Here is a 12,618-nt window from a genome sequence, read left to right on the forward strand (position 1 = left end):
TGGTTCGTATAATTAATAAAATGGGAAAGGAAATATATATATATATATATATATATATGTATATGCAATCTAGGAACTTGTAGTACGTGTTTAGACGTGGATGTGAATTTTCTTGTATTTTAGTTGTTGTTGTGTGGGCAAGTAGACTATGATATTATGGGATCCCTCAAATCAAACATTATTAAACTAGTGTAATACTCACGTTACGCGCTGTACAATTGTTCACCAGTTTATTTGGTGTTATAATTTCTATTACTGTTGGTGAGTGTCGTAAATTTACAACCGTAGAATTTTGATGTTCACACTAGCTAATTATTACAAACAAGAATTATTGAAGCAGGGCCATCATTCAAACGTACGTCATTGTCGTGGCTCCAGTTCAGTCCCAGTAACTGACCAAAAAAAAAAGATATAAGAATAAGAATATCAAAAAAATAAGAATTAATACAGTGCTTGACTTTGAGATTACACATTCAATTGATCAGCCCAATCATGATTTATTTTTCTTAAAAATATTTTCCACCTGACATGTATAAAAACAATCAAATCGCCTAGCTGGCTTCACAAAATTGTGAGTACACTTTCTCTCAATTTCCATCATATAGTATTATATAGATATGGATAGATAATTAAATATATGACCCTTGGGATTGAAGAGAGAGAATTTTTGGAGGATTCCATCTATGTATGCCACATCAACAAAACACAAAACCCCATACATATTTGTTGGTCCAGACAAAATAACATCATTGCAAGTGCTCTGACTCTGTGTTGAGAACAATCATGATTATCATTCTCTCTCCCCTCTTTGTAGATTGTTTGTGGCCTCTATCGATACATGATCAATTATGACAAGGACCGAATTAGGGCCAGCCCTTTTTTTTTTTTTAAATAGAAAATACAGTTAAGAACAAAATAATCCAGTTTTTAAAACATTTTAGAAAGTAGATAGTTATGATATCTAGCTCTCAGATCTCAATGACATGGCACGTGACACCGATCATTATCTTTATTCACCATTCCATTCATGACTAACACGTGACTTGCGTTTGGGTAAAGAAACCAAGCATTAATGGTTCCGCTTTGGTTTCCTCGAGTAGTGATCATTAAAATTTTAAAACTTAATTACTAAACAATATAATTAAATGATTTGGATTGCGTGCCATGCTGGGTGGCTGGGACCTGCTGTATATTTTTTACAGCAGCAGATCCGCTGTAATGATTGTAAAGCCATCAATTTTATTATTTTTTTAAAAAAATTACGGACGTGTTTGGATCAAGTTTACAAATCTAATGACATATTTTTTTTGTCCCAAATAAAAATCAAATCGAAAAAATATATGAAATGTATGGACCGTTGAATGTAAATCCGAAACATTTTATGTCTATCTTGTTATGAATTTTATTTTTGTTTGAGAAAAAAAATATATATATCGTTGGATTCGTAAACCCGATCAAAACACATTTATAAATTTATCAAATTTTTTAAAAAAATCTTAACTGCCTCATTTTTACTTAAGTAGGGTCTGCTGTAAAAACAATTAAACCAGACCCCCGAAATCCCTGATCAGGACGGTGCTAAATCATTTCCAGCTCATAAACCAGTTCTTGGAGCCTTGAGTTCATATAGTCACACAAAGTCAGTCCACTCGATTGGTAAGCTTGATAAATAAGAGAATTGAATTTGCTGAGAAAGTCGATTTAAATTCAATAATAAATTATTTTTTGTTTTTTAAATCTCATCGGGCACAACTTCGATAGATATTAGCTCATCTTGTAGATGGTCTTTAGTTTTCATTAACTTTAATATGTGTTTATATTAACATTTTCAGTTATTTTATGAGACAATATGAATATTTTATCTATTATCATGCAATTCTTACACCGAAAGTAAAATTAATGTAGAAAGAAAGAAATAATAAAATAATAACAAATACATAAGGGTATACGTGATTTGACAACTTGCTTAGTCCACGGAATGTCTAATCTTTTATTCAAGAAGTGAGTGAGTCTCTCCCAAATGTCTGAATGATACATGCATTTATAGTGCATCGGAGGCTCGGTGCGGTTATGCAAGTTGGGTGCGGTTGTACCGGTTGATTTGTCTCTCTTGATAACCTCCTACAATAACTACTGTTTGAACCGCTACCTCTTTTGACATTGGAGCCGTTGGAACTGCCCAGGACATCGGTTGAAACTGTGTTGTCTCTATTTCATACAGAGGAATAACCTCCTCAGCTTAGCATTTGCGTACCTTCAATATTTTCCTCCACATCATCTATGATATCATTTCAAAGAGTTATAAATAACCCTTAAAAAAATTCCGTGGCGGAACCAGATTTGGCTCAGGAGCTCACCCCTAGGTATTGGCCCAGGCACCCAGCCCATATTACATCCTCATCATCTTGTGGTTTTGGGCTGTATTGGCCCAGGCTCCCAGCCCATACCCTCTTGTGACCTTGCGGACAAAGATATCCCAATTCCAGAGAAAGAAAAAGAAATTTAACATATTTTTTTGATAAGCAAAAGAAAGACACATGCCTTTTGAACAATTGATAGAGATATTAGGGCTTGGAAAATAATGGTAATGCTAATGCTTTGGGCTAACAATAATGCCAAGGCTTTGGTCTTATGCCATCCAGTGTTTTATACAACATCGCAATTTACGAGATGGACCTTTACTCAACCCATCGTCTGCATATGTCACCCTCTGTTTGTTTCTCGTACTGAGTCTCAACTGGTCCATGGGGGTTGTGGGGTCTTGCATATGATCCAGAGTTTATCAATTAGTTATGCGGTGGACAGCAGGATGAATCCCATGTTATTGAAAAAAATAGTCAGGTAGAGGCACTGCGACAATAGACTACAAGATTTTTTTAAAAAAAAATTTATTTTGGTTGGCATATAAATATTATTATTAATCACTTTTAATTTAAGAATCAATAACACTAAGCTCCTCTCAATCTATTTTCTAGACCCGTCATTGTTGAGATTGAACTATTTTAGTTCAATATAATTCAATCCTCTTATTTATTCTCCTCATCAATTGGAGCCTCATAGATTATGGGTTGACATATTTCATTATCACTTGTCTATAAAAAGTAAAAATAATAAAAAAAAATAGACCTTTATTTCTGTTTTCCGATTAAAATTTTCATCCACTCTCTTTCGATTGAGCACTAGGAAACCACACCCTCATTAATAATAAAGGTATATACAACATGAAAAGTATTTGAAAGTACCTAAAATTGTGGCCTCACAATCTTTACACAAACACAAATAGGCATTATAAAGTATACATATAAATAAATATATACATATTTCTATATATCAAGAATCCTCTTATGGGAGTACCCACAAATTATATGTGAGACCCAAAGTAGTGACCTCACTTATCATTTCACTTTTAAAAACACTTAAAAAGTGAAGTGCTCAAATTATTAAGTTACAAACATCCGTATTTGAGAATTTATGTTTATATATAAGGAATTTTCTTATGCGGACACCTGTATTTAAGAATTTATGTATATCTATTATGTGTGTGTATGGTTGATAACCATCCACCAAAAGAAGGTGGAAAGGAAATTAGTATATAAACTATTTTTTGACGTATTATGTATCGTCACATCAACATTACATCCAAAATTCCAAACTTCTTTATTTGCTTTCTTGGTTTCCAGATAAACTTGAGAGAGTGACTTTTGGGCATTCTTTGTTGTCTTTATAGAAATTAGACAATGCCCAACTGCAACAAACTCTCTAAAGTCTTAACTTCCAAAAAAGTGGGGTCCCTCACTACAGACATTCAAAGCATATCCCCTGAATCTTCGATGGTACATTTGACGCAACTTGTCAAATCCCCTGTTGCCTTATTTTTCAATGTTTATAAAATGATGGCGGACATCAACCTTGGTTCAACCAGTGAATCATTGATCGAACTGTATGTTTAATTAAAAATTTTAAAAAATTAATATTAAAAATAAATAACATAATAATATTATTATATGATCATCCATAAAAAATTAAGAACTTAAAAAATCATGTTCAAATCACATATTTAATATAAACCCAATACACTTAATACATATGGAAATCAAGTTTCACATTATAAATTATTAATATATAATTCATAATTCAAAAATACTTTGAAAAACCATTCCTTTTTTTGGGCACGGTTCAATGGTTTTTATGAAAAACCATCCAGTTTGACTGATTTTTTTTTCGGGTCACTTGCATAATTGATATTTTTGACAGAACCGTGTCAGCTTTGTGATCAATTCACTTGTTTTATGGTCCAACTGGTCAACACGGTCTGATTTTAGTAACACTGTTATTTTCACTTAATTTTGACACATACATACTTTATTTTTTCAGTTAGAGCAATCCACAACAAATGAAATAATTAGATTACTACTTCTCTTGGTTTTTGTTGTTATGATCTTGCAATAATAGCTTCGTATTATTGTTTTTTTGTTAATATTTTCGTATCAATTTGGAGATGATGAGCATGGCATAACATAAAAATGTATATAATTCTATAGTAAAACAACAATCACCTTTTTGGACGGTCGACCTATTGAAATGAAACTCGCTACTGTCAAACAAAAGTTTTCGATCAAGATCTAATTCAATGTTGATAACATACACAATTTCACCATCAAATCTTGCTCATTTGGTCTGTTTTTGTTCAAATTGAAAACATAAAATCTATATCTAATTTAAGTAATAAAAAAACCTAACATATGGAGTTTAAGATAAAAATTAGGGTTTTTTTTTTACCAATTTAGCACCATGAATATAATTATATACCAATTTAACGATGCATTTCAAATTTTTTTTTTTACTAATCTATCACTTCACGGCATTACCAATGACATGATTAGTGTTGTGTTTTTACAATCATGCCAATAACAACAGCGTGATTGTTATGCAATTCAGATTGTTGTATATTTTTTTATCACATCACTTCCAGTGGCATTATTGTTGTGTTTTCACTAATCATGTCACTGCGAGTGCCCAGTGATTGATTGAGCAAAAAAATTATCACGTCATTGTCACTGACGTGATTGTAAGAACACAACACTAATCACTCGATTGACAATGTCATGAAGCACTAGATTGGTAAAAAATTGAAAGCCAACATTATATTGATATATTAATATATTTTTAATTTTCTTCCTAGTTTGGTGTCTGATAGATGCCCAAAAACTCCTGCACCTGAACAAGTTAGGGAAAGAGTACTTATTAGTCCTCCTCTTAACTGAATTTCATGGCCATTACATGATCAATTCGGATTCATTAAACATGGATTCAATATGTAACATTACTTTTACATTTTTTATTTTTTTTCTTAGTTACTGCTGGTTGGGTCTCTGTATATGTGTGTGTGTGTGTGTGGATATAGTTCTAAGCAGATTTTTACCATAAGAGATCCAATGCATAAATGTACTAGGCTGGTGAATGCTTCATTACTAGTTGTGAATAGGGTTGCCTAAAACCGACATGTCTCATAAGTCATAACACAAGAAAAATCAATCACTATTAAGCAGAAAAGGTCGAAAAAATCATTCACTTTTAAGTAGAAAAGGTAGAAAATGCAATTACTTTTAAGATATACACTCTTGATGAAGTCAAAGTGTAGGCCATGAAGCCTAAGATGATGGATTTTGGTGGGCTTGCTTAAAATTGTTGATTACATGGTTGGATTGGGAATCTACAATTTCTTCAAGAAAAAGTGAGACTTATTTTAAAAATAAAATAATAAAAATGTGGTCTAATTGAGGATTATTCGCTCAAGAAAAGTATATAACTATATATGCCATAAAATCTATATCTAATTTAAGTAATAAAAAACCTAACATATGGAGTTTAAGATAAAATTGGAGTTTTTCTTTTTACCAATTTAGCACCATGAATATAATTATATACCAATTTAACAATGCATTTCAAATTTTTTTATTATTCTATCACTTCACCGCACTACTAATGACGTGATTAGTATTGTGTTTTTACAATCATATCAATGATAATAGCGTGATTGTTATGCAATTCAGATTGTTGTATATTTTTTTATCACATCACTTCCAGTAGCATCATTGTTGTGTTTTCACTAATCATGTCACTACGATACCCAATGACTAATTGAGTAAAAAAACTATCATATCATTGTCACTGACGTGATTGTAAGAACACAACACTAATCACACGATTGATAGTGACATGAAAATTGAAATACTAGATTGGTAAAAAATTGAAATCCGACACTATATTGATATATAATTATATTCAGGGTGCTATATTAGTAAAAAAAAAAAAAAAAACTCATAAAAGTTACATCAGTTTAAGTAAAAACAAAAACAGCTACGATATGATTTTAGTGGCTTTAGTCCAAATACCTACTAATAGTCTAAAACCCATCTTTTAGTCATATCTCCTATCAAATTAATCACATCCACGTCTCCACACGACAGGACCCTTCATTGCATTTTTATTTTCCCAGTCCCATCCCATATGAACCCACCCACCCACACACAAACAGACAAATATATATATATATATATATATATATATATATATATATATATATATATATATATATATATGTGGGAAGGAATTCTTACTTCAGAGTCTAATATAAAGATGTAAACTAATGATCAATTTTTAATGATGTGAATGAATGAGATAATAAATGTGATTCATTATTTGAAGTCTTACATATTTTAAATCAATAATATAAATATAAATATACACTCACCCTTATTTTACATCTTTGTATTAAACTCTTATGTAAGAATTCCGCCTCTATATATAAAAGGATTGTCCTATGCGACAGCCGCAAGGTCTTCATGGGAGGAGAAGTCTAGAGAGGGTTTTTTTTGTTTGTGTCAAAAACATGGCTTCAGGCACCTTATCATCCAATCCGGGTGAGCTCCAGTCACCTTTGCTCGCCCCACCCGACAAACCCGACCCAAAATCCGTGATTGAGAAGCTATGCATCGACGACATGCTCCAGAGATACTGCGGCGAATTCGGATGGTGGCAGCTCCGTCACTTTGTCCTAACCAGCCTGGCGTGGGCCCTGGAGGCCTTTCATACGATGGTCATGATTTTCGCCGACCGTGAGCCCGATTGGCGCTGCTTTAGCCTTTCGGGCTGCGACGAGAGGGAGAGAAGCGTTTGTAGGCTTGAACCGGGCTCGTGGGAGTGGACCGGAGGCCCCGGAAGCTCCACAGTGGCCCAGTGGGGGTTGGTTTGCGGTGAGAAGTATAAGGTTGGTCTTGTTCAGGCCGCCTTCTTCGGCGGCTGCATGATCGGTGAGTTGTTCTGCGCCTCGTTTGGTATAATTAAATTAAATTCCTAAGATTACGTTTTTATTATTATTTAATTGTTGGTTATCTTTCCATGTGTGCCAGACAGCCAGACTGCCAGTGGATATATATGTTTAATTATTTATTACTTGATCAGAGTTGGTGGACTATTTATTATGTATGTATATATAGAATGTGGAAACGTACCAAGTTGGGTGTGTGTGATGATTAGGCTTGCTTTGGCAATTGCCATTATCAATTGTCATGTTTTACATGTGTTTCATGGCCACAATTTATAAAACCATCTTTATTTGAATTTCGCAAATATGGGTATCCGTTGAGTAGTTGAGTCGTACGTTTTGGGCATTACCCCTTAACGGGTTTTTGAATTTCCAAGTGTATTGGGGCGTTGGATTGTCCGGTTCACACGTGAGAAGAAAACCCACTTTAAAATTTAAATCCAATTGTGTAAATGGTAATCTAATAATGCATAGAAAATATATCTTCTTCTTTCTTTCTTTTGTGCATAGTTTATATTTTCTTTCTGTTATCTTTTTGTGTTGCTTTATGGTATACTTCCTAGAGTGAACAACCCCCCAACGATGTAATCCACCATTTTAAGTTTTAACCAAGCCCACCAACCCATCGTTATAGACTTCATGGCCTTCACTCTGACTTCGTCAAAAGTATGAGACTTAAAAGTGATTGCCTTCTCTTTTCTTTTTTTTTTCAAACTACAAAATATCATTGTGTTGTGTTCGTAAGACTGATGAAAATACAAATATATATTTTTTTCCTAAATTTAAAAAATATTTTGAGCCCTAAAAATTAAGATCTCATAGGAGAACTAATCTATATATGTGACTCGTTTGTTGGTATATAATTATGCATACAGAAACCTAATCAACAGTAATTAAGAAAGGAAAAAAGTAAAACTGTGAAAGTAATGTTACATACTGAATACATGGCTAAGATGAGGACTAAGAAGTACTCTTTCCTTAACTTGTTCAGGTGCAGGAGTTTTTGGGCATCTATCGGACACCAGACTAGGAAGAAAAGGCTCCCTAACAGTAGTCTGCATCTTGAATGCCTTATTTGGTTGCTTAACTGCATTTTCTCCAACTTACTGGGTATATCTCCTACTCCGTATCCTCACAGGCTTCAGCACCGGTGGCGTTGGCCTCTGCGCCTTTGTGCTTGCCACGGAGCCAGTAGGACCAACGAAACGTGGCGTTGCAGGCATGTCCACATTCTACTTTTTCTCTACAGGAATTGCTTTACTTTCTGGCATTGCCTACAGTTTTCATTCGTGGAGAGAGCTCTACATTGCGACCTCGATACCTTCACTTCTGTTTCTTTTCATTGTTCTCCCTTTTGTCGCTGAGTCCCCCCGGTGGTACCTCATTCGAGGGAGAACCAGTGATGCTATGGAACTAATGCGGAAAATCGCTAAAACTAATGGGAATCACCTTCCTGAAGGAGTTATGCTAGCACTCGATGAGGAAACAAACAACACTAGCATAACTCAGCAACAGAGTTTCAAAGAAGAATTGGATACCATAGAAGCTATAACAGGCTCTTTAATTGATGTTATAAGGTCTCCAACGACTAGAATTCGCCTACTTTTGGCGGTGGCAATCAACTTCTTATGCTCCGTTGTGTACTATGGCCTTAGCTTGAACGTTGTCAATCTCGAAACCAATCTATACCTTAATGTCCTGCTCAATGCAGTAGCGGAAATGCCCGCGTTTGCGATCACAGCAGTTTTGTTAGACAAGTTTGGGAGGAAACCATTGGCAATAGGGACATTGTGGTTTAGTGGGGTGTTCTGTTTGATTGGGATGATGATTGGGAGTGTTGGGATTTGGAAAGTAGTGAGGATGTTTTGTGGGGTTATGGGGATATTTGGGATGGCAGGGACTTATAACTTGCTGTTTATATACACAACAGAGCTGTTTCCTACCGTTGTGAGAAATGCAGCGCTTGGTTGTGCAACACAGGCGGCGCAAATGGGAGCGATATTGGCACCATTCGTGGTGGTTTTGGGCGGTGGCTTGCCGTTTTTGGTGTTTGCTCTATGTGGGATTCTCGGAGGGGTGTTAGCATTTTACCTACCGGAGACACTAAACCGGCCATTGTACGATACCATGGCCGGAATGGAGGATGGGGAAGGTAACTGGGGGGGTGTGTGAAGATGTAATAAGTTCATCCAAAATTTCCCTACTCGTCCTTTTGTTAGAGTGACCATGTAATTGTTCTCTCCTTCATAATAAGAATTTTATTCTCAATGACAAAAGGACATAAAAAAAACTAGGGGTGGTAACAATTTGGTTCTAGGTCGAGCAACATGTGTCTACGTAATATTTACATTTCTGTACTCTAATCCAGATTGGATTTTGAACGTTTATTAAACCCTTATTGGTTTAAATCCGGACAACTAAATTAGACAATAATATAATTCGGGTTAGGGTCCGAACAAGTAAATAAGACAAGATTTCTATGCTTGGACCCTAACCCTATTTTAAACCAAACAAAAATTTTGTGTTTGGACCCAGATTTCGGACATATAACTAATGTTCAAACTTGATTTAATTTGGGTCTGACAAATTCGATCATTCGGACCAGATAGAGTTTTGCCATCCTTACATAGACACAGTGGATTACAGCAATCCATTGTTCACTCAATTCATATTCTTCAGAAGTCTCAATTTTTTTTACAAAAAAAGCATCAAAAACAACTAGAAAAACACTCAGAGTCATAGACAGTAGATTACAGCAATTTCTGTGTTCACTCATTCATATTCTTCAGAGGTAAGAATTTTATTCTCAATTTTTTGACAAAAAAAGCATCAAAAACAAGTAGAAAAACACACATACACACAGTGGATTACAGCAACTTCTGTGTTCACTGATTGATTACAGCAACTTCTTCTTCAGAGAAACAATCATCCCTGAAAAATGCACAAAAGAGGTGTTTGTGATTAGTGATTACAATATATTTTAATGATGGTTCAAGATACAGAAAAACATAATTAGATTCAAGCTTAGTTACTTGATTTTGCGCGTTATCTGATAAACAGCAGTTGAAGACATTGCAATGCTATTACCAAACAGATTCAAATTTTTCTACAAAATGTCAAGAAAGAAAACAGAAGATCTAGTTAGTTCAATCAAATACCAACTACATATATAATCATAATTAGTTAGTTTCATACCGGATTAATCACCGTGCTGTAGCGCGAAAAAATGAGTCCGGTACAAGCAATAGCTGCATAATCATACATAGTTGAGGTAATAGCAAAACATTAAACATGATTTAAGGTGACAAAATACGATGTATACCGAATTGTTGAGGATAGGAAATCTCTTGAGATGGTTTAGAGAAGTCAGCAACATTAGCTATGGTGATACCCCATTTAAAAGTTGGTGCCCAGAAGAAAACTGCATCAGAGTATCATGTATTCATGTTGTAGTAGTAATAAACAGAGATTAATAGACAAAATATAGATCAGAGAGAGAGAAAGAGATAACAAACTGGTTTTAGGGCCAGCAGGATGGTTCCAAAGGGCTTGGAGCTTTGGAGCAGCCATGGGAATTAATGGGATCTTTGGCTTGAATTCAGGATTTTTCACTCTGTCTGTAAGCATTTAAATCAGGAACAAAGAACAGAGAGAGTAGTTGACATTCAACCTCTCCATGATGAATCAATTTATGAATTTTCTAACAGGGTTTTTACTTATAATGACGTGTATAGATTGAGTGTTTGACTGTAACACATTACAATTTCTACTGTTTTTTTTTTGGGAAAATTCCAGGCCGGTACCACTTGTGAAACTTTTGGACACTTAGGTCCAGTCCAAAAAACTTTATCCCTCTAAGGTACCACTAATATGCTAATTACTTTTTTATCCTTATCTTCCTCCCACAACTACACTTCTCTTCTCTTATCACAATAACTTTCTCTCTCCTATTGCATCTCTCTCATAACAACTTTGAAATTCTACGCTGGCCCCCATTACCACCACTACTACCGCCAACATCCATTCGACCTCCAAATTCAAGCTGCCAACACACCAAACAAAACAAAATTCAAACCACATAAACCTCAAAAACGTGGTAACTTCGTAGATCTGAATGCAAAAATTCACAGACAGAACCAGACATTCTAGGGTTTTCGATTTCCGAACAAAATAAGTGAGAATTAGCTAGAAAAACAACATTATCCTTCCAAGAAAGTAAAAAAAAAAACAAGAAGATAAAAACACATAAAGAAATAAAGGATAAACAAGAGAGCATCTCGAGAGCCGAGATGGGATTTGCTTTATTGCTACGATTTGGAAATCGGGGAAGACATCTTCTGGTAATCAAATCCATCTCGGCCAATGTTACTGTTTCAAAACAATAACATTGGTCGCCCAATGTTATTATTTGGAAAAAAAACTTCAGATCCGATCGATTTCAGTGGCGGTTCTCCATACCACCATCACAGTTGGACTCCCCTCATTGAAGCACACAATGCCCAGTCAGGTACGGCCCAAAACGGCCATCGGATTTGGCCATTTTAAAACAGTAACATTGGTCAATGTTACTGTTTCAAAACAAAAACATTGGTTGGTCAGTGTTACCAATGTTACTAATTCAAAACAGTAACATTGGTCGGCCAGTGTTACTATTTTGAAAAAACTTCAGATCCGGTCGATTTTAGCGACGGTTCGCCATACCACCACTACCATTAGAATCCCCTCACTGAGACGCACAATGCCCAGTCATGTATGGGCCAAAACGATCATCGGATATGGCCGTTTTAAAATAGTAACATTGTTCGGTCAATGTTACTATTTCAAATAGTAACATTGATCGCCTAGTGTTACCAATGTTACGGTTTCAAAACAGTAACATTGGTCGGCCAGTGTTATAATTTGGATAAAAAACTTCAGATCCGATCGATTTCGACAATAATTTGTAATACCACCATCACCATTAGACTCCCCTCATAGAGACGCATAATGCCCAGTCATATTTGGACCAAAACGATAGCCATAAAAAGAGATGAGAAAGAGAGAAAGACGTAGTAAAGAGAGAGATTCAATAGGAGACAGAAAGTTGTTGTGATGAGATAGAGATGCAGTAGGAGAGAGAAAGTTATTGTGATAAGAGATAGATGTAGTAGAGAGAGAAGATGTAGTGAGATAAGAGAGATGTAGCATATAACAAGAGAGAAAACTATATTAGATCTAATCCTCTTTAAAAAGGGTAAAAAAGGAATAAGATAAAATTTAAATGATTTAAATATTATAAAAAATAAAAATGG

The 12,618-nt window shown here is 34.9% G+C and overlaps 2 protein-coding genes across 2 annotated transcripts; one reads left to right on the forward strand and one right to left on the reverse strand.

Annotated features, from left to right (window-relative positions):
- The first annotated feature begins 6,819 nt into the window (after positions 1-6,819).
- On the forward strand, positions 6,820-9,603 carry LOC119986235 (organic cation/carnitine transporter 4-like). Its single transcript, XM_038830804.1, has 2 exons — positions 6,820-7,313; positions 8,319-9,603. The coding sequence occupies exons 1-2, from the start codon at positions 6,824-6,826 to the stop codon at positions 9,497-9,499; spliced, it is 1,671 nt and encodes a 556-aa protein (XP_038686732.1). The 5' UTR covers positions 6,820-6,823; the 3' UTR covers positions 9,500-9,603.
- A 395-nt stretch (positions 9,604-9,998) lies between these two features.
- LOC119986229 (mitochondrial pyruvate carrier 4-like) lies at positions 9,999-10,998 on the reverse strand. The gene is made up of 5 exons (XM_038830796.1): positions 10,843-10,998; positions 10,650-10,748; positions 10,523-10,575; positions 10,360-10,433; positions 9,999-10,258 (listed from the first exon to the last, which is right to left on the reverse strand). Exons 1-5 carry the CDS (start codon positions 10,952-10,954, stop codon positions 10,213-10,215), a joined length of 384 nt encoding a protein of 127 aa, XP_038686724.1. The 5' UTR covers positions 10,955-10,998; the 3' UTR covers positions 9,999-10,212.
- Positions 10,999-12,618: the final 1,620 nt, after the last annotated feature.

The sequence above is a fragment of the Tripterygium wilfordii genome, chromosome 19 (assembly GCF_013401445.1).
Source record: "Tripterygium wilfordii isolate XIE 37 chromosome 19, ASM1340144v1, whole genome shotgun sequence".
Classification (NCBI taxonomy): Eukaryota; Viridiplantae; Streptophyta; class Magnoliopsida; order Celastrales; family Celastraceae; genus Tripterygium; species Tripterygium wilfordii.